The 24,344-nt window shown below is 49.1% G+C and overlaps 2 protein-coding genes across 8 annotated transcripts in view; one reads left to right on the top strand and one right to left on the bottom strand.

Annotated features, from left to right (window-relative positions):
- The window catches only part of dab2ipa (DAB2 interacting protein a), a 26,362-nt gene extending 5,577 nt beyond the window's left edge, over positions 1-20,785 (top strand). Inside the window, exons 5-23 of one of the 2 annotated variants that reach the window (XM_023958863.2) lie at positions 4,231-4,307; positions 5,073-5,182; positions 11,481-11,625; positions 11,708-11,880; positions 12,830-13,101; positions 13,186-13,394; positions 13,502-13,646; positions 13,732-13,876; positions 13,962-14,198; positions 14,419-14,608; positions 14,682-14,917; positions 16,108-16,199; positions 17,544-18,017; positions 18,089-18,360; positions 19,056-19,169; positions 19,238-19,360; positions 19,428-19,507; positions 19,575-19,662; positions 19,748-20,785. In XM_023958863.2, the coding sequence (XP_023814631.1) occupies positions 4,231-4,307; positions 5,073-5,182; positions 11,481-11,625; positions 11,708-11,880; positions 12,830-13,101; positions 13,186-13,394; positions 13,502-13,646; positions 13,732-13,876; positions 13,962-14,198; positions 14,419-14,608; positions 14,682-14,917; positions 16,108-16,199; positions 17,544-18,017; positions 18,089-18,360; positions 19,056-19,169; positions 19,238-19,360; positions 19,428-19,507; positions 19,575-19,662; positions 19,748-19,918 (3,353 nt within the window). In that variant the 3' untranslated portion in view covers positions 19,919-20,785. Of the gene's footprint in view, positions 1-4,230; positions 4,308-5,072; positions 5,183-5,514; positions 5,830-11,480; positions 11,626-11,707; positions 11,881-12,829; positions 13,102-13,185; positions 13,395-13,501; positions 13,647-13,731; positions 13,877-13,961; positions 14,199-14,418; positions 14,609-14,681; positions 14,918-16,107; positions 16,200-17,543; positions 18,018-18,088; positions 18,361-19,055; positions 19,170-19,237; positions 19,361-19,427; positions 19,508-19,574; positions 19,663-19,747 lie in introns of those variants that run through there. The other variant, XM_078952112.1, reaches the window with a different exon arrangement.
- Positions 20,774-24,344, bottom strand: part of gsnb (gelsolin b) — a 10,036-nt gene continuing 6,465 nt past the window's right edge. For all 6 annotated transcript variants that reach the window (XM_078952113.1, XM_078952115.1, XM_023958865.2 and 3 more), the window contains 6 exons: positions 24,139-24,309; positions 23,485-23,659; positions 23,280-23,401; positions 23,132-23,209; positions 23,002-23,062; positions 20,774-21,080 (listed from right to left, as the gene is read on the bottom strand). In XM_078952113.1, the coding sequence (XP_078808239.1) occupies positions 20,932-21,080; positions 23,002-23,062; positions 23,132-23,209; positions 23,280-23,401; positions 23,485-23,659; positions 24,139-24,309 (756 nt within the window). In that variant the 3' untranslated portion in view covers positions 20,774-20,931. The remainder of the gene's footprint in view (positions 21,081-23,001; positions 23,063-23,131; positions 23,210-23,279; positions 23,402-23,484; positions 23,660-24,138; positions 24,310-24,344) is intronic.

Genomic DNA, 24,344 nt, shown 5'->3' with positions numbered 1-24,344 from the left:
ATCCAAAAAGGCCCTGATAAAACACTGAGTAGTTATTTGTGTTTATTTGATTCTATTAAAGACATTTTGATAAGAATCATGGTACCCCGATTTAACCACAGTTTCATCTCTGTTTTCTGAAAAGTCCCGCCCCTTTAACTGCCTCCACCAATCATTCTTGGAGGCTCAATCACATGTCATCAGTCTGACCAATCAGAAGTGGTTAAAGTCTTCACTTCCTTGTTCTGATTCTGCTCATAAAGTCTCTCAGTTCCAACAAAAATACCAGCTAAAGCTCGTCTTTAGCGGTGTAGCTTTCCACAGAATCCGGTGTCAGACCGTGGAACAAGAGAACAAAACCATGAAGCTCAGAGATGAGTCTGTCTGACATCACTACATCTCCCATGATGCATTGGGTTAAAGTGACAGAGTCTCAGCGTACAATGAATCTTCGTTTTTAAACGTCTTAAGGCCCGTACACACCGGGACGAATTTCGCGCGCGATTTTCGCCGACGTTTAACGCCTCGTGACTAAACAAAGGGCACCAATGTGAGTGTGCACACCGACGCGAAAAAACGGCACGCGTCAAAGCGTCAAAAAAAAAAACGCCTCGGGTTTGTTTTTGTTTTTTGACGCGTCGTGTCGAAATCTATTCGACCAATGAGAACGGCGCTTTTGCACACGTGTCTGGAGCCTCTGAAGTTACAGTAAAACACAACTTGGGGGCGCTCAAACACAAAACTGCCTTGCTGAGCACACATACCAGCGAAGAAGATAGACGCCAAGTTGCATCTACACTGCTGCGAAGAAATAATGACGGACATTTTAAAATATCCCCGAACCAAGCACCAGTTGGAGCTACTGGTGCTTGAAATATTCATGTCTTCTTTGTATGATTCTGACAAGCGCGTAAATACTTGCTCTCTTCTTCTGAGTGAAAAGCGACTTTAAGAAGCGTAAAGTTGGGCAGCGCCACCTTGTGTACAGGAGTATTTCTGTTTACATTAAGCGCCATCTAATGTCAGGGAATGAAATTACATGTTCGCTCGGCTTATCGTCAGCGAAAATCGCCTGGGTGTGAACACAAAAAACGTGGCGAAATACGCTGGCGAATAACAGCTGGCGAATATTCGTCCAGGTCTGTACGGGCCTTTTAACCACAACGAACACACAAACAGTTTTTAAATCTTTTAACTTAACTTTTATTACATCTTTTAGAAAAAAACAGCTGCAACTTCCAGCTTTTTCTGCCACAATTATCACAGAAATGCATGTGAGATCATGGAGGGACTGTACATCAATACAGACTATGAGTTTCTCTTTTTTTTTTTTTTTCGGATGCTGGTGTGTCACGGGATTTTTGTCAAGGTTAAAGTGTGCCGTGGCTCAAAAAAGGTTTAAAAACACTGGGCTATCCTATGGGGTCAAGACGACCATTGACATGTTCTCCCTACCATGACAAAGGTGGATAAAGGTGGAAAGATTTCATGTAATCCATGGACACCAGTGAAGATCACAAATCATTGAAGAAAAAAGGTTCAGAGCTCTGTCTAGTGGGTCTAGATGACCCCACTCCCAATGGTAAAGTGCCTAGGATAGCACCAGGATTAAATGGTATATTTAACCCTGGTGCTGAGCGCCAGATGCACCGGGTGACACGCGTGATTCCTCCGAGTGCTCCTCTGCCCAAAAGCCAGCAGAGGTCCAAGAGGATGGCTGGAGGAAGTCAGAACCGGCTCATAAGCCACTCGTCCTCTTCTTGCTGTCTAAAGATGCGTTCACTCCGAATTCTTCCATTTTCCACATCTTCTAAGAGCGCAAGATCAGCCATTGTGCGTCATTACGCATTGTGATGGGGCATTTTATTTCCCTCCATTTAATTACATCTGACAAGCTACAGATGTCGGTAATAATCCACGTGGAAATGGGAAATTGATCAGCAAATGTAATTTCTTGTTGCTTTCTGAATGGTTGAGACATACGCCATACATTGTTTTATCAGAAATAAAACAAACTAAAGGCATATGCATGAATACCATAATTCCATAGCTTATGAAGAAATGTTTTACTATGAAAACAACTTTCCCCAGTGGACAATTAATATGTCTGTCTGTCTGCACCTATATCTGCTCCGCCAGACGGACACATTAACAAGAATATCAGTTTTGTACATTATTTTGTTCTGTTAACTATATTATTTCTGAGGATGAATTGCACAACATGCCAATATTGCAGAACATATTTCACTTTTCTTTTTGCAAATAAGTGTTCATTTGAATTTCTGTTGTAATTTTTTTTTTGTTTTGTTTGTTTCACTGCTGATCGATCAAACGGGTGTTGGTGTAGCTGTTAATTGTCAGACTAGCTTTGTGACATCTTCATGTTATTTCTGAGAGGCAGTATTGTCATTTTCACGTGTTTCTTCCATCTGCCGACGGTGTCGCCGTTTCTCATTTCACCCGTTTTTGTGCGTACGCCTGGGTCAGAGCTTTTTCCCGTCAAGTTTGCTTTTTATAAATATCAACTATTGCGTAGAGAGTGGCATACGCCTTCTTTTGTGCGTACGCAACGTTTATAAATGAGGCCCCAGGTGACTGACTTGGCCAGTCAAGAATTTTCCACTTCATTGCTTAAATAAACTCCTGAGTTGCTTTGGCTGTATGTTTTGGGTCGTTGTCCATCTGTATTATGAAACGCCGCCCAATCAGTTTGGCTGCATTCACCTGGATCTGCGCAGACAGGGCTGCATTCACCTGGATCTGCGCAGACAGTATGTCTCTGAACACCTCAGAATTAATTGGCCTGCTTCTGTCCTGTGTCATGTCATCAATAAACATTAGTGTCCCAGTGCCACTAGCAGCCATGCACGCCCAGACCATCACACTGCCTCCACCGTGTTTTACTGATGATGTAGTGTGCTTTGGATCAGGAGCTTCTCCACGCCTTCTCCATACTTTTCTCTTGCCATCATTCTGGTAGAGGTTGATTTTGGTTTCATCTATCCAAAGAATGTTTTTCCATAACTTTTTTAGATGCTTTTTAGTAGGGCTGAACGATATGAGGAAAACTCGCGATATGCGATATTGGTGATTAATATTGCGATAACGATATAATTTGCGGTATATAAACAAATAGCAAAACAACCAAAAACATCATTTCCATTTCACTGCAACAGTTTAAAAATGATACAACAACTGACCCTTGTCGACGTAGGAGGACACAGCTCGATGTCGCGATAACGATAAATTTGCGGTATATTGTGCAGGCCTACTTTTTGCAAAGTCCAATCTAGCCTTCCTATTCTTGAGGCTAATGAGTGGCTTGCATCTTGCAGTGTTCCCTCCGGATCTACTTTCATGCAGTCTTCTTTTGATGGTAGGCTTGGATATTGATCCGCCTACCTCCTGGAGAGTGTTGTCCACTTGGTTGGCTGTTGTGAACGGGTTCCTCTTCACCATGGAAATGATTCTGCCATCATCCACCACTGTTGTCTTCCGTGGACGTCCAGGTCTTTTGGCGTTGCTCAGTTCACCAGTGCTTTCTTTCTTTCTCAGGATGGACCACACTGTTGATGTTGCCACTCCTAATACTGTAGCAGTTTCTGGTTTCATGGTTTTTGTCTGTTTTCTCATCTTAATGATGGCTCCTTTCACCTGCATGGAGAGCTCCTTTGACCGCATGTTGTCTGTTTACAGCAAAATCTTCCAAATGCAGCATGAGTCCTCTAATCAACTCCAGGCCTTTTATCTGCTTCACTCATAATGACATAACAAGGGAATTGCCCACACCTGCCCATGCAATAGCATGGAAGTCAATTGTTGAATTACTTACCAGCCCATGAAATGAAGGGATTGTGTTAAAAAATTCTTTAGTTTTTCACATTTTTATGCAATCTTTTTGTTCAACCCATGGAATAAAAGCTGAAAGTCTGCACTTCAATGGCATCTTAGTTGTTTTATGTAAAATTCACTGTGGTAATGTACAGAAACTAAATTAGAAAGAAACTGGTGAAGTAAGAATTTACTGTAAAGAAAAATTTGAAAACGTTCTTCAAATTCAAATTAAACCCGAACTTTTTCTACATTTTTATGGTTGTGAATTTTGATTAAGTGTCATCTCTACAGCTGCTGCCTGCTGCAGGTTGTCATGACGACGCCTGACACCAGCAGTTACCATGGTAGCAACTGCAGTGAGCAGAAAACCACTGCTGGGGACTACACCTACTCCCATGATGCTCTTGTGTGTTCCAGATGGTGCAGACAGGCGGCTGCGCAGACAGAGCATGCCCAGTGGTCCAGTCACGGACACGCCCACCGCCAGAGTGACAGTAAGACCCCCCCCACACACACATACACACACCCCTCCCCCACGAGCAGCCTGTGGTTTCCGTGGTAACAAGAGCTTAGTTGCTGTCAGCTTCGGATCAGCTGAACGGCTCCACCTGCAGGTGAGATGTGACATCACAGCAGAGACAGGTGTCAGCGTCTCTTTCTGCACAGCTCACATGATCAATAAGCATTTATCCCGGACATTTCTGTGGAATGAGCAGCTCAGCATCTCATCTAAGTTTATTCTACAGGACAAACTTCACTCAGATAAAGTCCACTGACAGTCGGAGGTGTTAGGAGTAAAAAAACGCTTCAGAGCATTTCTATGGCGACAGCGTGTGTTATGGAGAAACTGCATTGACTCATCAAGCAGCAGGAAGCATCAGCGTTCTCCTCGTTCATGTCTGACGCCAGGATCCTGATCTGTCGTGATCCGATCAGGATCCTGATCTGTCGTGATCCAAACAGGATCCTGATCTGTCGTGATCCGATCAGGATCCCTGATCTTTCGTGATCTGATCCGGACCCAAGATCTGTCGTGATCCGATCAGGATCCTGATCTTTCGTGATCTGATCCGGACCCAAGATCTGTCGTGATCCGATCAGGATCCTGATCTGTTGTGATCCGATCAGGATCCTGATCTGTGGTGATCCGATCAGGATCCTGATCTGTGGTGATCCGATCAGGATGCCGATCCCTCGTGTTTGTGTAGAAGAGAGGGATCCTGATTTCACGATCTCCGTTTCCTCCTGCTTCTCCTCAGGGTTTTCTGTCCCACAGACTGAAGCAGTCCCTGCGGCGGACCCGCTCTCAGCCCAAACTGTCCCGGCACAGAAGCCTGAAGACTGAGCCCATCAGCAGCACCGACACCAGGTAACTCCTGCTCAGGAGGAGCACAGAGCCTCCTCAGCACCTCCATTGTGATGGATGACCATGCCTGTTGTTCTGACAAACCTGTTGAACTTGAACACCAAGGGCCCTCGGTAAAACCACAATCTGGGCCAGCCTTTGGGTCTGGTTAGGGCCTGGTCCTTTGGGGTGGAACCCCTCTGAACCCCCTTGTTCTTTGCTCTGTGGGGGTGCTGTGTCTGCAGCAGCCCCACCAACACGAACACCGGGCCCTCGAAGGCTCCGAGCTGCAGCTCTGGGGGACTTCTCATGGAGCGTACACGTTCCTCCAGGGGAGGGGCTGAACAAGGACACGAGGAGCGTGAAAAGGAGATGAGGGGAGGAAGTAGGGCAGCTTCACTGCAGGGGAGGGGGGACTGCTGACAGAGGGGGAGAGAGAGACAGAGACGGAGAGAGCCGAGCCTGCGATGCTTTGTAGCATCCGCTAGCAGACAGACGGACAGACGGAGGGACAGACAGGTCCTCAGCCCTTCCAACAAACAGCATCAGGATTAGCAGCTTCTCCATCTTTCTCCTCCTCCTGCTCCTGTTTGCAGCTGAGGGAGGACATGGCGTCATAACCCCCCTCTCCTCTGCTCTGCTCTCCTCCTCCTCCTCACTCAGAATGCTCGGTTAGTATCTCTGATCTCTGGCTCTCATTAAGCGTCTTTGTCATCTGAAGTCTATGCTGCAGTGTGTGTGTGTGTGTGTGTGTGTGTGTGTGTGTGTGTGATGGGGGTGCATACACGGTGGCGTCCTCCACCTTATTTGCATGTCCATGCATGCTGCGTTTCTGTGAGCGTGTTGTGTGTGTGTGTGTGTGTGTGTGTGTGTGTGTTATCCAGGCTGCAGTCTCCACACACAGCTATCCTCCTCTGTTAGCATGTAGCTACGCTGGACACACAGTTAGCCAGGATGTTAACCTGATCATGTTCAGCGACACACACACACACACACACACTGTTAGCATGAAGGAGCTTGTTTAAATGGAGAGGAGGTGATGAGCTGACATCTGGGGTTGTGTTGGGTTTGCAGGTTCTGGTTCGGCGTGACAGTAGGAAGGCTCCAGACCTGTCACGGGCCAGAACCCAGCCTGGATCAAACCGATCCGCTTCCTTCTGTTTCTGCTGGCTGCAGTTTTCCTGATGGTTTCACGCGTCTGTCTGCTGCTGCCATGTGTCACAGGAACAACAAGAATCTCCTCATGGTGGCTGAATGCCTCCTCATCTGCCTTTTGTGTTGCTGAAGCGGTCAGAAGATCTCTGCGAACCTTCGTGTCTGTGTGCTGGAACTCCGCTTCCATTCCAGCTTCAGCCGGACTCATGTTCCTGTGGCAAAACTGAGGAAAAGCAGGCCAGAGTCCATCAGAAACCTGGTGATAAGCAGGATGAAGATGGCCTCCAGTGACAGTCCTGGTTTTTATCTGGGCTGAAAAGGATATCAGCTGAAAAACTGGCTTCTCCGTTTGGAGTAAAGCGGTGGTGTCAGCTTGCCGGTGAACATCTGCCTCATTTGTGACAAAGATCCGTGCTGGTCTTTGAATGGCTTCGTTTCCTGTTAGCTTTACATTCCCTAAGCTGAATCCTGAATCCAGACTCAGACCCTGAAAGCAGCTGCATCAACACCAGTTAGCATTAGCTCGTTGTGTCTGTGGTTTTCTAGTGACGAGCGTTGGACAGACGTGGAACGATCCGCACGGACACGGTGAGGGAACTTCAGTCTTTAAAAAAGGAGTTTGATTTAGGTTTTCACAACCATACTGCTGGCTTCCTTTCACTTATTCACACCCAACTTAGTTTATTAGTAACAAGTCGCTACGGTCTCAATGTTCTAACCCGGTCGGTCATCAGAACCTCTGGGTTCATTTTTTCTTTTTTTTGAAAGGTCTCTGGCATCAAAAGTCCAGTTTAATGCAGCTTTTGTTGTTGGCTGAACTCCTCCTCTGTAAATTGTTTTTCGATATTTTCCCCCAATGTGTTGCTCTGGTGCTAATCCCCACATTTAGGACTCTGAATGGACAGATAATGAACCAGAATAAAACCTGGAAACAATATTAGCTGGATGACACTGAGCCGCTCTGCTCCTCTGAGTAAGAACTGCTGGAGCACACAAAAGAGGAGAGCTGCTTATGTCATTGTTGATGCATTCATGAAGGTTAAAACTAGGATCCTAAAATACAACTATAGGAAGATCTGGTTTCCTGTGCATCCAGAGGAAACGGTAACCTGAAGTGAAGAGACTGTGCCCACTGCAAAGTGAAAGACGGCCTGAGCAAGGCAGCATCTGCTGACTCGTCAGATTGGAGCCGGGTTCATCATCGTTTCCAACAAAGAAAGAGTTAGAATTTTAATTTTAACTGCAGATTAAATTGTGTTGGCGTTTACACTGCGGGTTCTTTTCAGCATATCAGTCTGTAGGGATCCACCACTTCAAAGGTCGTCTGACACGAAAGAATCTGAAGCCAGGTCAGTTCATCAAGTGACCACTATTTGGAAAATTACACCAGTAAGAACATTCCCATTTACTGCAATCAAATACGTATTTCAAGTTGGGCACAAACGTGATGTGTTTAACGTATTTTTTTTATATCCAAGCTGGGGTCCTCTACCAGAGGCCTGGGAGCTTGAGGGTCCTGCGCAGTATCTTAGCTGTTCCTGTTCTTTTCTGGACTGAGAGGTCTGAGGTCTTTCCAGGTATCTGTTGTAGCCACTCCTCCAGCTTGGGGGTTACTGCCCCGAGTGCTCCAATTACCACAGGCACCACTGTCACCTTCACTTTCCAGGCTTTCTCCAGTTCTTCTCTGAGTCCCTGGTATTTCTCCAGTTTCTCATGTTCCTTCTTCCTGATGTTCCCATCGCTTGGCACTGCCACATCCACCACAACGGCTTTCCTCTGTTCTTTATCCACCACTACAATGTCTGGTTGGTTCGCCATTACTATCCTATCAGTCTGGATCTGGAAGTCCCACAGGATCTTTGCCCTCTCATTCTCTACCACCTTCTGAGGTGTTTCCCATTTTGACCTTGGGGTTTCCAGTTCATATTCTGCACACATGTTCCTGTATATTATTCCAGCCACTTGATTGTGGTAAATGGCGTATACTTATATAGCGCCTTTCTTCCTACAAGGACAAAGCGCTTTACAGTCACAGACCCATTCACCCAGTCACACACACATTCACACACACAGTCACACACTGGTGGTCGCTCCGCTGCCAAACACAGGCGCCCGCCTACCACCAGAGGCAAGGTGGGGTTCAGTGTCTTGCCCAAGGACACTTCGACTCATGGGCGTGCAAGGCGGGAATCGAACCTGCAACCTTACGATCATGGGACGACCGCCCTACCGCTGCACCACGGCCGCCCAATTGATTGTGGCGATCCATGTATGCTTTCCCTGCCAGCATCTTACACCCTGCAGTTATGTGCTGGATTGTTTCAGGCGCCTCTTTGCACAGCCTGCACCTTGGGTCTTGTCTGGTGTGGTAGATCTACACCTTGGGTCTTGTCTGGTGTGGTAGATCTACACCTTGGGTCTTGTCTGGTGTGCTAGATCTGAGCCTCTATGGCTCTGGTGCTCAGGGCTTGTTCCTGAGCTGCCAGGATGAGTTCTTTAGTGCTGTCCTGTAGGCCAGTCCTTTCTAGCCATTGGTAGGACTTCTTGATATCAGCTACAGTTACAGTGGGCTGGATTTGGAATGGAACCCTCAATGTATGATGTGTCAGCTGCTCCCCATTGCCCTCCTGTAGCTCTGCCCCTTTTGCCCGGGTCTTATTTTTGCCATTGAGCTGGCTTCTCAGGACTTGCCTTACTCGTTGGAGGTATTTAGCTGTTGCAGCTTTCCTTGTTGCCTGCTCCAGGTTGCTATTTGCCTGCGTAATTCCAAGGTACTTGTAACTGTCCTCGATGTCTGCTATTGTTCCGTCTGGGAGTGAGACCCCTCCTGTGTGGACTACCTTGCCTCTCTTTGTCAACATCCGGCTGCATTTCTCGAGCCCGAATGACATCCTAATGTCAGTCCTGTAGATCCTGGTGGTGTGGATCAGGGAGTCAATGTCACACTCTCAATTAGCATGATGTCATCCACATAGAGGAGGTGACTGATGGTCGTGAGTCTGTATCCATAGCCTGGCTGAGGAGAGGCTGTGAGAGGTTGTTGGTTCAAATCCATGGTTAGGTTGAACCGAAGACTTATAATAGGACCCAATGCTTCACACATTAAACTAAACCTTTCATGCTGAAAGCACATTTTTGAATGCGCGTTTGGCATGTTGTGTTGACACTGGACTGTTGCTACCTGAAAGGCTTGGAGCCAAATGTCAAAGTGGAGCAAATTTCATGAATCTTGCTCCAGGCCTTTTCTTTCACAGCTCCATTCCGATACATGAAAGACTTGGTGTCATAGAATTCTAGCCGGGCACAAACTGCAATTAATACTTTCTCCTCCATGATCAGTTTTAGATTTGTTGGCACTTCCACAAATTAAAAGGGATGCCATCCATATGTCATGACCAAATCCGAGTCCATAATTGGTCAAAGTACAACCTGATGCCCGTTTTTTATGTAGAGCTTAAAAACAGTATTAAAAGTGTGAGTAGTAAAGTGTTAATGAGGGAATTTACAACGCAGAGGGCGATGTGAACATCGGTCAAGAGGTTGGATTGGGTTTAAACACCAAATGATTCCTGAGTGTTGCTGCAGCTGACCACGCCCGCCAAGGTTAGGGTTTCACACACCCTGGAACCTGAACAAGTGGAGGAACAGAGATTGTTCCAGATTCTGAATCGTGGGGTCAAAGTGTGGAGAGGGTGGCGACAACACTGTGCTGACTGCTGCACTGAAAGGGTTACTTCTTTTGGTGGAGGCAGTATGATGTGGGGCGACCTCTCCCTTAATGGAAAAACAAGGTTTTTTATCATTGGAGCTAATCTCTGAGTCCGCAATCCGCGGCAGTGCCGTATCTTCCACAGTTTGCTGGCACTGACAGTACAGACGTGTCGTATAAAGGCTCAAGATGCCTCTTTGATGCCAAAAACAGCATCTCATAGAAAGAACAGGATGAATAAAATCAGCCACAGGAAGGAAAAGATTGGAGCAAACACTAAGCAGCAGCTGCCTTTGGTTGTCATAGAAGCTCTGCCTCAGTTCATCATCTGGTTGAGGAAAAAGGGCTGCAGAGCAAAGGGAGGTGGGGCTTTGACTGATAACAGTTTCACATTTGTGGGACTCATTGCTCACCTGCTCTGCATTTCTGGTTCAGGGTTGTGTTCAGTTGTGTTCAAACAAAGACATTTTAAGGCGTCTTTAAGGACGGCTAAAGCCACTGCTGCCCTTACAGCTGGATACAGGCTGAAAAAGCCGGGAAAACCAGTACGAGGGAAGCCGGTAGGCTGCACTAAACATCCAGGTCGTAGAACGCACAGCGAGCCCGTAGAGTCAAGATGTTCCTGCACATTTTGCTACAGGCAAGCTGCAGGCTGTAGTGAACACTTTCACAACACACAAGGGGGAAATGGGTGAGATGTAGGCGTGTTGTATAGTTATTTCTTTTTCCCACCCCCAAAATCCTTCCAAGGGGCCTGTGCGTATGTGCATACTCCTTGCGCGCTCCTTGCTACAGCCTGACTGTAAGACATGAGTGAAGGAGACTGTGTTGTTTGTGTGGACATCCTAGCGGCGTCCAATAAGCACTTACGTATGGATCACCTGCACCCCCTGTGTGTGCAGCATTTGTGCAGCCAGTAAGGAGTCAGTACTCACACCTTACTTACGACTACAGTACAGACGCCGTGCGACAGCATCACTACCGTAGTATATCAAAAGTGCGCGGAACATCTATTAGCCTTATGAATGCTTCACGATACTCTTACAACAGTCTGAAATCGGTTGCTGCTGCCTTCCTGCCACCCGCCTGCCGCTGGACTGCCAACACGCAACCACCGCACGACTGAGGCAACAATTATCTTATAAGCGTTTAATTTGAACTCTTTCTCTGTGGCTTCCGGCGTGTAATAATGTGACTGCCGCCTCCTGATTACCTATGCCAGCGCGTGGCGATGTAGCTGATAAAACAATCATTTAGGTGGCTGCACGGTGACATTTTGGCTTATGTGAGTGTTGTTTTAGAAGACTTAAGGAAAAAGGATCACACATGCATCCTAAAATGCAGGGTAGTGATGTCAGTCATTTGTGAAGAGCCCCGCCCTTTTCTGAAACCGACAACTCATGAGAAACTTTCACAACTCCGTCAGACACTTACAGACTAACTGAATGTGTGTTCCAGGTGTGTGATGCGGCGGCTGCGCTGTGGTAGCCAGGAATCGTTGCTAAGCACCGGCTGTGTGTCATCGCTTGAGTTCAAAATGGACCAATCAGTGATCATCAAACCTGTTCACTCCTCCCTGCTGGGGCAGGACTACTGCTTTGAGGTAACACCCTCTACTCTCTGTGTGTACCACATGGAGCTGCCCCAGCTGTTGTCACGGTAACCGCTGTGCTCTGTGACCCCAGGTGACGACCTCCACGGGTACCAAGTGCTTCTCCTGCCGGTCAGCAGCTGAAAGAGACAAATGGATGGAGAACCTGCGGCGAGCCGTCCACCCCAACAAGGACAACAGCCGGCGGCTTGAGAACGTGCTGACGGTGTGGGTGATTGAGGCCAAAGATCTGCCCGCAAAGAAAAGGTAACGGCCCCTAAAGTTACTGTCCGTGGGCCCTTGTTGGATGGAAGCATTACCTGTGAACCAAAGGGTTGGGGGAGCAGAGACGGCATAAAATGGACCTGTGCGTATCCGTTCGTTTACATAGACCTTTTATTGGAAGCGGTTGCTTGAACGCGCGTCGCAGAGGCCGGTGTGAACGTAGCATAAGTCTGGACCTGGAATATGTGTCGGCAGTCCTTGCCTTTAGAAATTGTTCACAGGAGCAGAAGAGATGCTCTCTTTGTTAACTTTGGTGGCGTTTGCAGCCATTTGTGCATGAAGTTGCGTCGCCTGCCTTTCAGACGGGCTAAATATAGATGCACAACATCCACAGCAGTCCTGCTCCGTGTTTGAAAAATGTCATTGCAGGTGCCACGTTGATGTTTTTGCATCGACTTCACACTTTTCTTTTTTTAAACTTGTTTGTGCATCAAAGAAACAAAGAAGGCTGATGAGCCTGATCAGCGATGGCACAGCAGCTACTCACAACCTCATTAAGAGTATGTAACTCAATACAGAGATGTTCGGTGACAGTTGTTAACCTTTAGAGACGTCCCGTCAGCTTTCACTGAGTTGCAAAGAAGGTTTGGTGGATATTTTTAGGCCAGTGCCTTTCCTGACACAACCCTGTCTTTTTATCCGGACTGGGGACCGGCACCGGGAGACTCGGGCCCCCTTGTGGCTACAAAGTTAGACAGCAGCGTTCAGGGTCCTGCTGAAGGAGCCACACTGGGTGAAGCTCTTTGTGCCTCCTGGGTTTGCCCGTCCACTTCTGTCCACGGCCCTTTAACTTTAAGCACCTATTTGATATGTGCTCTTACACATATAAAAGACAGAATTTCTTAAATAATCGATTGTGTCACATGAATGTCTCCATCCCGGCTGTCTGTCCCGTTCGAGGCGGTAATGAGGCGGGTCCTGTGCTCTGCAGGTACTTCTGTGAGCTCTGTCTTGATGACAGCCTGTACGCCAGAACCTCCTGCAAGCTGAAGACGGACAACATCTTCTGGGGTGAGCACTTTGACTTTTGCAGCCTCCCCTCCGTCAACTCCATCACGCTGCACCTGTACAAAGACACCGACAGGAAGAGGAAGAAGGACAAGAGCAGCTACGTCGGCTTGGTCAACATTCCTGTCTCCACGGTGACGGGCAGACAGCTGGTGGAGAAGTGGTACTCTGTGAGCACGCCCAGTACAATCCGGGGTAGGTGGGACTGTGGCTGCACCCATACCAGCGACTAAGAGGAGATGTTGGACGAGTGCAAACCTGTGTGGTGGGCTTTTCCAGGAAAGTCTTCAATTCCGAACGTGCGGGTGAAGGCTCGCTACCAGAGTATCATCATCTTACCGATGGAGCAGTACAAGGAGTTTGCGGAGTACATCAGCTCCAACTATCTGCTGCTCTGCTCAACTCTGGAGGCCTCCATCAGTCTGAGGGCCAAAGAGGAGCTGGCTGCCGCACTCGTACACATCCTGCACAGCACTGGCAAGGCGAAGGTAGCTCCGCCCACTCCACCTGCCAAAACCTGCTCCCTGACTCACAGCGCTGCTCTACTGAAACCATCTTACCGCCTTACTTACTGACCTTTTGTCCCCAACTGCAGGACTTCCTGACGGACTTGATGATGTCAGAGGTGGACCGTTGCCGCGACAACGACCAACTGATCTTCAGAGAGAACACCCTGGCAACGAAAAGCATCGAGGAATACCTGAAACTGATCGGTCAGAAGTACCTGCAGGATGCACTCGGTACGAAAGACTTGGTGCCTTCATGTTCGATTCATGTCTGACGTTCAGAGCACGGCTGAATCTGCTGGTCTGTCTGCGCCACCAGGCGAGTTCATCAAAGCTCTGTACGAGTCTGACGAGAACTGTGAGGTGGACCCGGCTCGCTGTTCCACCTCTGACCTAGCAGAGCATCAGGCTAACCTGAGGATGTGCTGCGAGCTGGCTTTCTGCAAGATCCTGGACTCATACAGGTAAACATGGGCGTGGCGTGGCGCTCAGTCCATACCTGTACAAGCTGGCACACCTTTCTGCAGCACGTGTCTGCCTCCACCCCAGGGTCTTCCCTCGGGAGCTGAAGGAGGTGTTCGCGTCGTGGCGTCAGGAGTGCAGCAACCGCGGGCGGCCGGACATCAGCGAACGCCTGATCAGCGCTTCGTTGTTCCTGCGCTTCCTGTGCCCCGCCGTCATGTCGCCGTCGCTCTTTGACCTGATGCAGGAGTATCCAGACGAGCGCACGGCCAGGACGCTGACGCTGATCGCCAAAGTGATCCAGAATCTTGCCAACTTCAGCAAGTACGGCACTGTTTTTTCTTCTGTGTGGCAGTGGAGCGTGTTTGTTTTCTGTGAGGGCGGCTGCCGGCTCTGACTGTCACCTCCAGTTTTACTCCGTCCGTTGCACGGCTGCTCACCAGGTCCATTCATCCAGAGCTTTTCTCTCATTAATGGCTGTAGAAGCAGAACGGAACAGAAGCGTTCCAGCCTCCTGGTTGACACGGACTAACTATTGTTGCAGGTTCGGCACTAAAGAGGAGTACATGCTGTTCATGAATGACTTTGTGGAGCGGCAGTGGAGCAGCATGCAGCGGTTCCTGCAGGAGATCTCCAACCCGGACGGGTTAAACCACACGGCCGGCTTTGACGGATACATCGACCTGGGCAGGGAGCTGTCTAGCCTTCACACTCTGCTGACGGAGCTTGATCAGGTGAATCATCTGACGGAGCGGGAGACGGATGTTCAGATGTTCTGACCTCAGCTGTCTTACCGCCCGTCTGCAGTCGTGCCTGTCGAAGCTCAGTCCCCTTCCTCGGATCCTGAGAGATGTGTCGGCGGCCCTCGCCAACCCAGGAGGCCTGGCCAGCACTGGGGCGGTGTCCTCCTCATCCCCAGAGCGACAGCGAATGGTTTCTCCTCCCCCTCTGTCTCCGCCCCCTCTGTCTCCGCCCCTGTCTCCTCCTCTGGCAGCCTGTAATCCCTCTGTTGGCCTGCAGGGCGGCATGGCTCTGGACGGAGGGTAAGTATTAAAAAACAAACGTTTTTGTGTGAGGTAGAGCAGCTCAGACCAATCACGGCTAAATAGGGTGGAGCTTAAGAAAACACCTGATTAAGGGGAGTTCAGTTTGTTTTGAACCAAATGAACAAATAAACCAGAGCATTTTCTATAAAAAGAAAGCTTTACATTTAAAGGGAGAGAAGGATGACTGCTGAAAAGTCTGCCTCTGATTGGCTGAAGCTGAAATCCTTTCCTTGTCATGGGTAGGAAATTGGATGGACAGTGGGGGTCATGGAAGGGACATGGAATAACACCTGAGCTTCCATAAGCCCAGTCACACGGCCACTACGTACATTTTGCACATTTTCCACGTATAAAACGTCGGTCTTCCGTGATCCGTGTGTGATATGCATATTTCATGAGCGTTTCTTGCGTTCGTCGATGTGCTCAGATGTCTGTCGAGGGTTTCAGCTGACAGGTCTTTACGTAAATTCTGTTTTGGGCTGTTCAGAATGTTTGGCTGGTTGAAAATTACTCAGTTTATGCATATTTTACGTAGTTTATAAGCAATTATTATGTAAACCTCACGCAGCTGGGCGAAAGTTTTGCTAAATCGTTACACAATTTTATGTCTTTCCACGACCGTTCCACGTATGTCTAACAGACTTTTCATGCATGAACCACCGATGTATAACTTTTATATCACGCATACGGTGCACAGATCACGTTACAGTTATATATTGATGCATGAATCACTAATGAACTGCAGATAAACATCACAATAATCACACGCTTCATGTTCTGCGTTGGTTTATTCATGATGCATCAACTTTTCTCACTTTTTCCACATAGATTCATGTCTGACCAGTTTTCATTCGTGCACAAAATGTACGTAGTGTCTGTGGGAAACCACTGTCTCAGAACGCCACAGGCTACACCACCCAGTGTCCAGATGAAGTAACTAACTCCACCTAATCTGACAGAAGCATTGACGCACAACACGCCCACAAAATACTTCAACAGTTGTTACAAACACATGAGAAGACAACAACTTTTTGTTGTTTCACTGATTTACCACAAACCACCGTCCCAAAATATACAATGAAGAAGGTTTTTAGTGGAGACACAGTGACGTTCATCGTAATAAATACATGCACCTGTGTTTGTGCGCACGTGTGTGTTTGTGTGCACGTGTGTGTTTGTGCGTGCAGTTTAGTAGACTTCACCCGACTTCCGTCTCCAACTCCAGAGAACAAAGATTTGTTCTTCGTCACGAAGGGGTCGAGCCTGCAGCCTGCATCAGGTGACCACTCACCTTTGACCTTTGATGCCTCGCAATGAGTTCTATCGCTAGAGAAGACACGCCCGCTTGGGAAGCCTGGACGACGGTGGCGGAGCGCAACGCCATCTTAGTGAGGTCATCGGCGCCCACATGACAATGCTTTCTATAGCCTTTGGTGGGATCTAAGTAGCTTTCATATAATATATATATATATTTATATATATTTATACATATATATAGATATATTATTTGCGTCAGGAAGGGCATCCGGCGTAAAACATTGCCAAGTTATCCATGCGACTCATCCTTGTGGGAGGGTTGTTTCGCTGTGGCGACCCCTGATGGGAGAAGCCGAAAGTGACAGATATATACAATATATAAATATATATATATATATATATACATCATTTGTTGTTGTTAAATAAGAGAAACAGTCAAAAGCTCAAACATTAATGAAAAATGCGTAGTTGCAGAACTCCTTACAAATAAAAAAATATTACAAAGAATGTTTAAAAATAATTTCTAACCATTTAGAAGTGTTAGGCTTCTGTGACATGTAATTTGAATTATTTAGAAAAGCCCATTAATAAGCCAATAATAATAATAAATAATAATAATAATAAATCAATAAAAAGTCCAAAAGTCAACATTAGATTTACCCTAAAACAAACAAAAAACAATAGATTAACTGACTCATGTGAGTGATCAGTTTGTGTGACAGATGCTATGGTGTCGGGTTTCTTCTCTAAATGTGTTTCCACCAAAGGTTCTGAACATATCCAGACTGTATTACTAGTTGGTTCCACAGTGATCCATCTGGATTAGCTCTTTTTATTGCTAAGGTCCACTTTTTCCTGAAGTTTGAATCCATTGGAAACCTGCAAGAAAAGTTCAGTCACTGAGTCAGAAATGTATAAATCTATATTACTATAATAGTCTAGTCCTAGTATACTGTATATAGGTTTAACACAATAAAGTTTACATTTATGTCGAAAGCAAATTATCCGTACATCATGCAGCATGTTGATAACAGCCCTGCAGCATCATACATGTCAACATGTGTTCTATTAATGAAGCCCCTGCAGCATTAAAAGAAAAAATGATAGTCCTTACCTGTGAAATGTTATGCCTTTCTCTTTCTTGGACCAATTTCTCCGATTTTATAAGTTGAAACCCGGACAATGAACGGGTGTTCTGCAAAAAATGTGTTCACATGCACTGCAGCAGTGACTTGACCTCACCAAGATGGCGGTGCTCTCCTCCCATGAGGAACCACGTGATGTCTCCTCTAGCCATAGAACTCAGTGTCTCTGCACGCCTGAGGCTGTAGCTTCTAACCGCTGTTAATGATGTCACTTCCTGCAGGCATGCGAGGCTCCCCAGCTCCAAGTTCCTCATACTCAGAACCCAACGAGACCGAAGCTGGGTTTGAAATGACCAACGGCGGCCGGAAGGACGGGCCAGAGCTCAGCCACGAGAGCCGCAGTCTGTCTCTCGTGGACCTTCAGGACTCCTCCCCCAGCGAGGTCCTCGATGATGTCCAGTGGCAGCGCAGGACTGGGCTCCTCCCACTCTCCTTTCAGAATCCTGTGTACCACATGACCACCACATCGCCACGCCAGCCGCAGCAGGCGGACGCCACGCCCTCGGATGGTTCTGTGGGGTCGCAGGGAAACATGGAAGACAGGAACGCCATGGCAACCAAGCCAGCTTTCCTCACGCAGATGTCAGTGGGGCTGGGGGGCCCAGAGAGAGGGGAGCGGATGTCAGCCATGTCCAGCAGCAGCAGCGGGGAGGAGTACTCCAGACGAGCCCTGTCTCTGACAGACACACTCACAGGTACGAGCGCGCCTCCGCATCATCCCAGCCGGAGTGTGGTCATGTGACTCTTGTGGCTCCTCCCCCTGTAGGCAGCTCCGTCCCTCCTCGGCAGAGCTCTTCTGGTCCTCAGAGGCGCATCGATCAGCCTCCTCCGCCCTCCTCAGCCCCACCCGGGCCTCCCCGAGGCCGCACACCTCCCAGCATGCTCGGCGGCGGAGGCTCTGCCTACCCGCCGCGCCCCGCCTCTGGCAGCATCATGTCATCGAGCCCCGATTGGCCGACCGGCGGCCAGTCTCGGCTTAGGCAGATGTCGTCATCCTCCAAAGGAGACAGCCCCGAGAAACAGCGCTCCACCGCCAAGGTAGCCGAGCTGTTTCCATGGTGACCTCCGGTTGCTGGACATCTCACCGGCGGCGCCTAAATAACTCTCTGACCCAGTTCAATAAATGTCTGTAATATTATCCGGTTGTGTTTTCTACACATACCTGACCTGTTTCGACGTCCGTCAGGTATGTGTAAAATAATCCAACCGTGTCTGATAACAGAAGAACCTAAAAGGTCAAGTCTCTGACCTTTCAACTGTTCACCCGTTCAGCGTAACTCCAGCTGATTCTCCACTTCAGAATCCGCTTGAGTTACGCTGAATTATGCTGCCCTATCGGTGTGACGACGTTCCAAATGTCGGTGTCTCACCCGTGGACCTCACCTGCGGATCCCATCCGAGGTGGTGACCTGTCTTGTTGGCCTCGGTGGCTGTCGGGGTCAGCCACTGAGGCGGTGGTTGTCATGGGAATGGCATCACTGTTGCCGTCAGCTGGAGTGTTTCCGCCCTTGTGAGTGTGTCTCTGTGGTACATCGAACGACAAACGCGGGAAACACTTCAGAATGACGCATGACACGCATGCACCGCCAAAGACCCAAAGTTTGTGTGCGGAAAATGCTCCAAACGGACGTAGTTGTCGGTGTGACACGGCCTTAAGGACGTTCGGGTCAGGCGTACCCGTCCGGGTTCTAGATCAGGATTCGTGGACCGCTAAAAGCGTCTTTTGTGTCTAGGCTCCTTCTCCGTGCGCGCTGGACCGAACTGCCGCCTGGCTGCTCAACATGAACTCGGCCTCATCCTATGGCGAGGCGGAGGACGATCGCCATGACGACGCCCTGGTGGAGAAGGTAAAGGACCGGCCATGGTTGACGTGCCGCAGCTCTGCGGGCTCTCATGCGGTTGTGTGCGCGCTCAGTACCAGCAGGAGATCGCGCTGCTTCAGGAGAAGCTCCGAGTGGCGGCGCTGAGGCAGGAGGAGTGTGAGGCCCGCCTGATGGTCCAGGATCAGCAGAACCAACGGATGCTGCAGGAGTACCAGGTCTGTGGCTGGGCTGACCCACCACCAGAGGCATGGCTGCAGAAATCACACGGGCGTTTCTTTTCAGGCTCGCTTGGAGGACACAGAGAGCAGACTGAGGAGGCTGCAGGACGACAAAGACCTGCAGATGAACAGCATCATCAGCAGGTGAACAGCGCTCCCAGCACCTCGCCGGCCGCCGCCTGTGGACGTGTCTCACGTGTGGTGTGTGCAGGTTGATGGCCGTGGAGGAGGAACTGAAGAAGGATCACTCTGACATGCAGGCGGTGGTAGACTCCAAGCAGAAAATCATAGAGGCCCAGGTGACTGTGTGTCTCCCTCCGCCTCACTCACCTGCTGCTCTCACCTGTCCTCACGGCGTTTACGTTGCTCCTTTTCGCCTCCTAGGAGAAGAGGATCGCCAGCCTGGATGCAGCAAACACGCGCCTGATGGCAGCGCTGACCCAGCTGAAGGAGCGATACGCCGTGACATCCCAGAGGAACGGCTTGTCTCCTAGCAACACATCGTCTCTGCAGATCACAGAAAACGGGGAGTTTCGTAACTCTGGGAACTGCTGAGCGACCTTCCTGAGCTGTGATTGACTGACTTCCAGAACTAATGATCCACTCTAAAATATCTAAATCATTACCAGTAATTTCCCCCCCATCATTTCAGCAGTTCTCAGCCCCTGAAGTGCCCCTTCCTGATGAAAGGTGACCCCCCCCTCCAGCTTTTGTTTTGCATGTTCCTCCACAGGCAGCCCATGACGTCCGGCACCATTTCTCCTTCTGTTTGGTAGCTCCTGTAAATATCCAGAGCTGTCTGATAGCTGCTCCTCCTGCATGAGGCTCTGGCCTTTGGTAGTTGAGGGTAACAGACACGGGCACGTGCGTCTGCAGCCGCCGGCTGCCATCCTTTAAGGTACAGAAGCCGCTGGACCGTCTTCAGCAACGGGAACGTGTTAGACTAGCTCTAAGCCTTCGAGTGACTGTGGTGACCTCTCCGGGCTTCCGTAGCGCTCAAACGTAGTCTCAGTGGATCAGAGGAGCTCCTCCAGAGTTAGAGGTAGTTTGTGTTATTTCAGAGTTTTAATGTACACACCAGATTTTATTGTAAATCAGTAAGAACTTGTGAAGAGTTTGTGAACACACACGCACACATGTACACACACAAACACGGGTCTTTCTATAGTTGTAAGGTTTTCCACTGAGACAGACATTCCTCTGCTCTTAATCCTTCAGTTCTGCCCCTAAAGGCTGTGTCTGCATAGTTTCTGAATGTCCCGGCACAGCCGTCCAGCCGTAGGAAGACGCGTCCGAACACACCGTCTGTGCTCACTGTGGCTCTTGTCTGTATCCCAGATTCTTGTGTTGTTATTTATCTGCAGCCGTATTTATAAGATGACTCGCCTAAATAAAAGAATACACTCTTACTTTCTTCAAAAATTCTTTGGTTTATTGGAAAGGGCCGTTAACGAGCCAACGTGACGCCGCAGATGTAACACAGATCCGTGGTTCCGTGTGATGACAGGAAGGCTGCTGAGGCGCCGTGACGGACAGACGGACGGACGGCGTCGTCTTCCAGAACCGCTTTACTGGCTCAGTGCGTCGTGGGTCCAGTAGTCTGTGTTCCAGCCCAGGAACCAGCCGGTGAAGGTTGGTGGTTCGAATCCCTGCTTGACCTTCACGATGGGCGTCCGTGGGTCTCGATTGGCTGGGTCGCTCTGAATGTAGCGCTCGGCTGCAGAAAAAAATAAAGTTTTTTAAAATGTTTCTCCCTTGTTCATGAATCGTTTCATCTTTTTTAAACTCCTAAACCCTTCACTAAAAATGTCGTTTTGAGGTGTCGAACACGGCCACTAATGTTTGGTGTCAGCACTGCCGTCTGTGACCAACGAAAGACGCACAAAGAGAACGGAGCTGGAAAAAATCAGAGTCGGTGTGTGAACACTAAACCTTTAAAGTGTCCTTTGTTCAGAACAATCTCTTTTACTCGACGCATCAGCAACTTTGATGGCAGAGTCGTGTGAGTGCACCGCTGCAGACTTGGACTGTACAAAAAGATGCGGGGGCCCTACATCGTAGTCATTCTTTAAAAGGGACGTGTAGATTCTCGGACACTGGCCGAGACTCGCCATCGCAGCAAATAAAGGGAGCAAATGCTGCGAATAAAAAAGCCAACTTCACATTTATCCAAATAACTTTTGTTACCAAGGCCTTAGATTATTGTCAGCATAATTATTAATGATAAAAACAACCACAGCTGGATAGTAGCATTTAGTCGTCAGATGTGTTCTGGTCCCAGACTCAGTAGCTGTTGTTAGGCGTTTGTCTGCGGTAGACTCTGCTCTGGAGTCGGACCGTGCGGTGGTGCATGGAACTGTGGTTTGCTGCATGTTGGAGCAAAGCTGCAGAACTCTGTTCTGCTCTCGTTAGTGTCTTTCTGCACTCTGGGTGAGCCGAAGCTAACGATAATCCCCTTCCGTTGTGGCTTTTTTATTCGCAGCGTATCATTACTTTGCAGCAGCGTCTTTCTATTCACAGCAGCGTTTCTGTTTGTTTGCAGTGGTTCTTTTTTCGTGAGCACAGCTCCTTTTTTTTTTCTGCTGCGATGGCGGGTCTTGGCCTCTGTAATCTCATTAGTCCAGATCAATTTTTTTTAAAGTAATGAATAAAAAAATTATTTAAAGGAATAAAAAGATAAATCAAGTTGTCCAAAGTGGGACTTAAGAGGGCAAGACAGGCCTGAACGGTTCTGTGAACTGAGAAGATTTCTGCATGTATGCACATGTATGCTCAATGTTGCCTTCGTCTCATGTACCATCACTGGTCACAACGTTTGACCTGCTCAGGTGCTGCAGGTTTGTCCGCGTCCGTGGAGGCTGCAGGTACATCATGGGGCTCGTATGGTCACCTCAAAGGAGGTCCTGACAGTGGAGCGTACCATTGTCGTCTGGGTGGTAATATGTCCGTCGGCGTCCTGACGCCCCTTCTAGTAAGGTGCACAAACTGAATCATACTGACCGGAAGCACGGGGTATGCATGTGCCCATGAGATGCCCGTGCACGTATCCCGTGAACAGGACTAACGGGCTCCTGCTGCAGTCTGCGCGTTTGGGGATTAAAATAAAAAACCCGAAGGACACGCCTGCGCCTCACCACATGTATGCAGGTGTTCGCTACCAGCGGCGGTTCTGGCTAGTTTGGTGCCCTGTTTGAAACAGTGGAGGGGGCCCCCACCTTCTCCCCCCACATTGTCCTTCTAGCAGCATGTTGACACGGTAGTTGGGGCATCTTAGTACAAGGTTCATTAACTTTACATGGAAAGGGGCGGTTTAGCCCAGAAAAACTCCATGGAACAAAAACTGTCAATGTTTTTTGTTTTTGGGCGCTTCTGCCCCCCCTACAAGATTGCGCCCTGGGCGACTGCCCACAGGAAAAACCGCCACTGTTCACTACGACCTGTCACCTGCAGCATCTCCACAGAAGAAAATGTGGATGACAATTTTGGCTCCATGGGTTCATGGAGGGGGTTAAAATCGTCAAATGTCCCGCGGACCACCGCGTGCCCCGTATGGAGTTTTTCCCCCCATTTTTTGCCCACAGACGGCCCGTTTCCACCCAGAAGGGCAGCTGTGACTTTTGTTTGTGTGCTAATCCCACCTGATGCCAGAGCCTCCGCCTTTTCTTCGTCCAGAGCCTCGTTTCCAATCCAGAGGAACACCTGCAGGCAGAAGGAAGGTAGCAAAGAGGACGGAGCGCCGTTCTGTCCATGACGCCAGCAGAGACTTACCTGGTCCCAGGTATCCAAAAGCATCACATCGTCTGGAGCCAGGTCGTCCTGTGTGAGTTCGCCTGGAACCTCCTCTATCTGAGCGCAGGAAAACACAATCAGGACGTTTGGTGATGGACAGTCCCGTCACGTGACCACGCCGACCCACCGTGAAGTTTCCAGTTTTGTTAGAGCAGGCAAACAGACGAGGAGGGTGAACGTCCATCTTGTTGCTTAACCGGGGCGTGTGGCAGTAATCTCCCTGACCCCCCAGAGCCTCCCAGAATGCACCTGTTCCCACAAAGAAACATGTCTATTAGTCCATGCAAACTGATCAGGTTTGCACGGTCGACTTCATCAGACAACGGCCATACCCTCCTCCTCCCCCTCCTCCAGTGGGGTGGGGGTCACACTGAGGATCTCGGCAAGTTCTTTGGCCCCCTTGGCTTCAGCTGAGCTGCTGTTCTTCCCCTTCCACGTCCAGGATCCAGAGTTTGACACCAACAGAAAGACGTCACTAGAGTTCAGAGAGGAGGAGGATGGACCCACCTGGAGGGGGTGGGGGGGTGGGGGGGTAGAGAAAAAAGCCTGGAGTCAATCTGGCCTCAGCTGCATGTGGTCACTCTGACAGGGCAGCAACGAGCCGCAACAACTGACCCTAATGATAGCGACGGTTAAGAGCAATGAAGGTTTCTTCCATGAATCCATCCGTCTGATTCCAAACCTGCTTTATCCGTTCACGGGGGTCACAAAGTTGCTGGAGCCTATCCCAGCGTTGGTTGAGCAAAAGTGGGGTTTACCACAGAGTTTGTCTGATCTGCCCTACATCAAGGTTGAGCTGTACCACACTGGTGGACTTGAGGCTTCTAACAGCCTGGGGGCGGGCCTCCCACTCATGACCTTCACAGACTGAGCATTCAAGGGTTAAATGGCGAGGACTTTGTGCAGATCAGGCGGTTCAGGCTCCTATTGGATCAGAGGAGGTGGGATGGACTGAGTGGTGAGCTAGTGTCAGTTCGGTGTCTCACCTCCACAGCTCTGGTGTCTCCTGCGGGATTGGCTCGGACCTGAAACAGGCGAGTGTCTGCAACCTCAGACTGGCCGCCCTCTCTGGAAGTCCCACCCTTGTACACCACCATTGGTTGTCCCTTGAACAGAGTCATCAGGTGGGCGGGCTCTTTCCCCTGAACCACACGCACCTGCACACAGACACGGTCTGTGGGAAGAAGTCTCA

This window comes from Oryzias latipes, chromosome 9, assembly GCF_053564925.1.
Source record: "Oryzias latipes strain Hd-rR chromosome 9, Olatipes_Hd-rR_3.1".
NCBI lineage: Eukaryota > Metazoa > Chordata > Actinopteri > Beloniformes > Adrianichthyidae > Oryzias > Oryzias latipes.
Note: the sequence above shows the minus strand (reverse complement) of the source record. Positions and strands in the feature narration are given on the sequence as shown.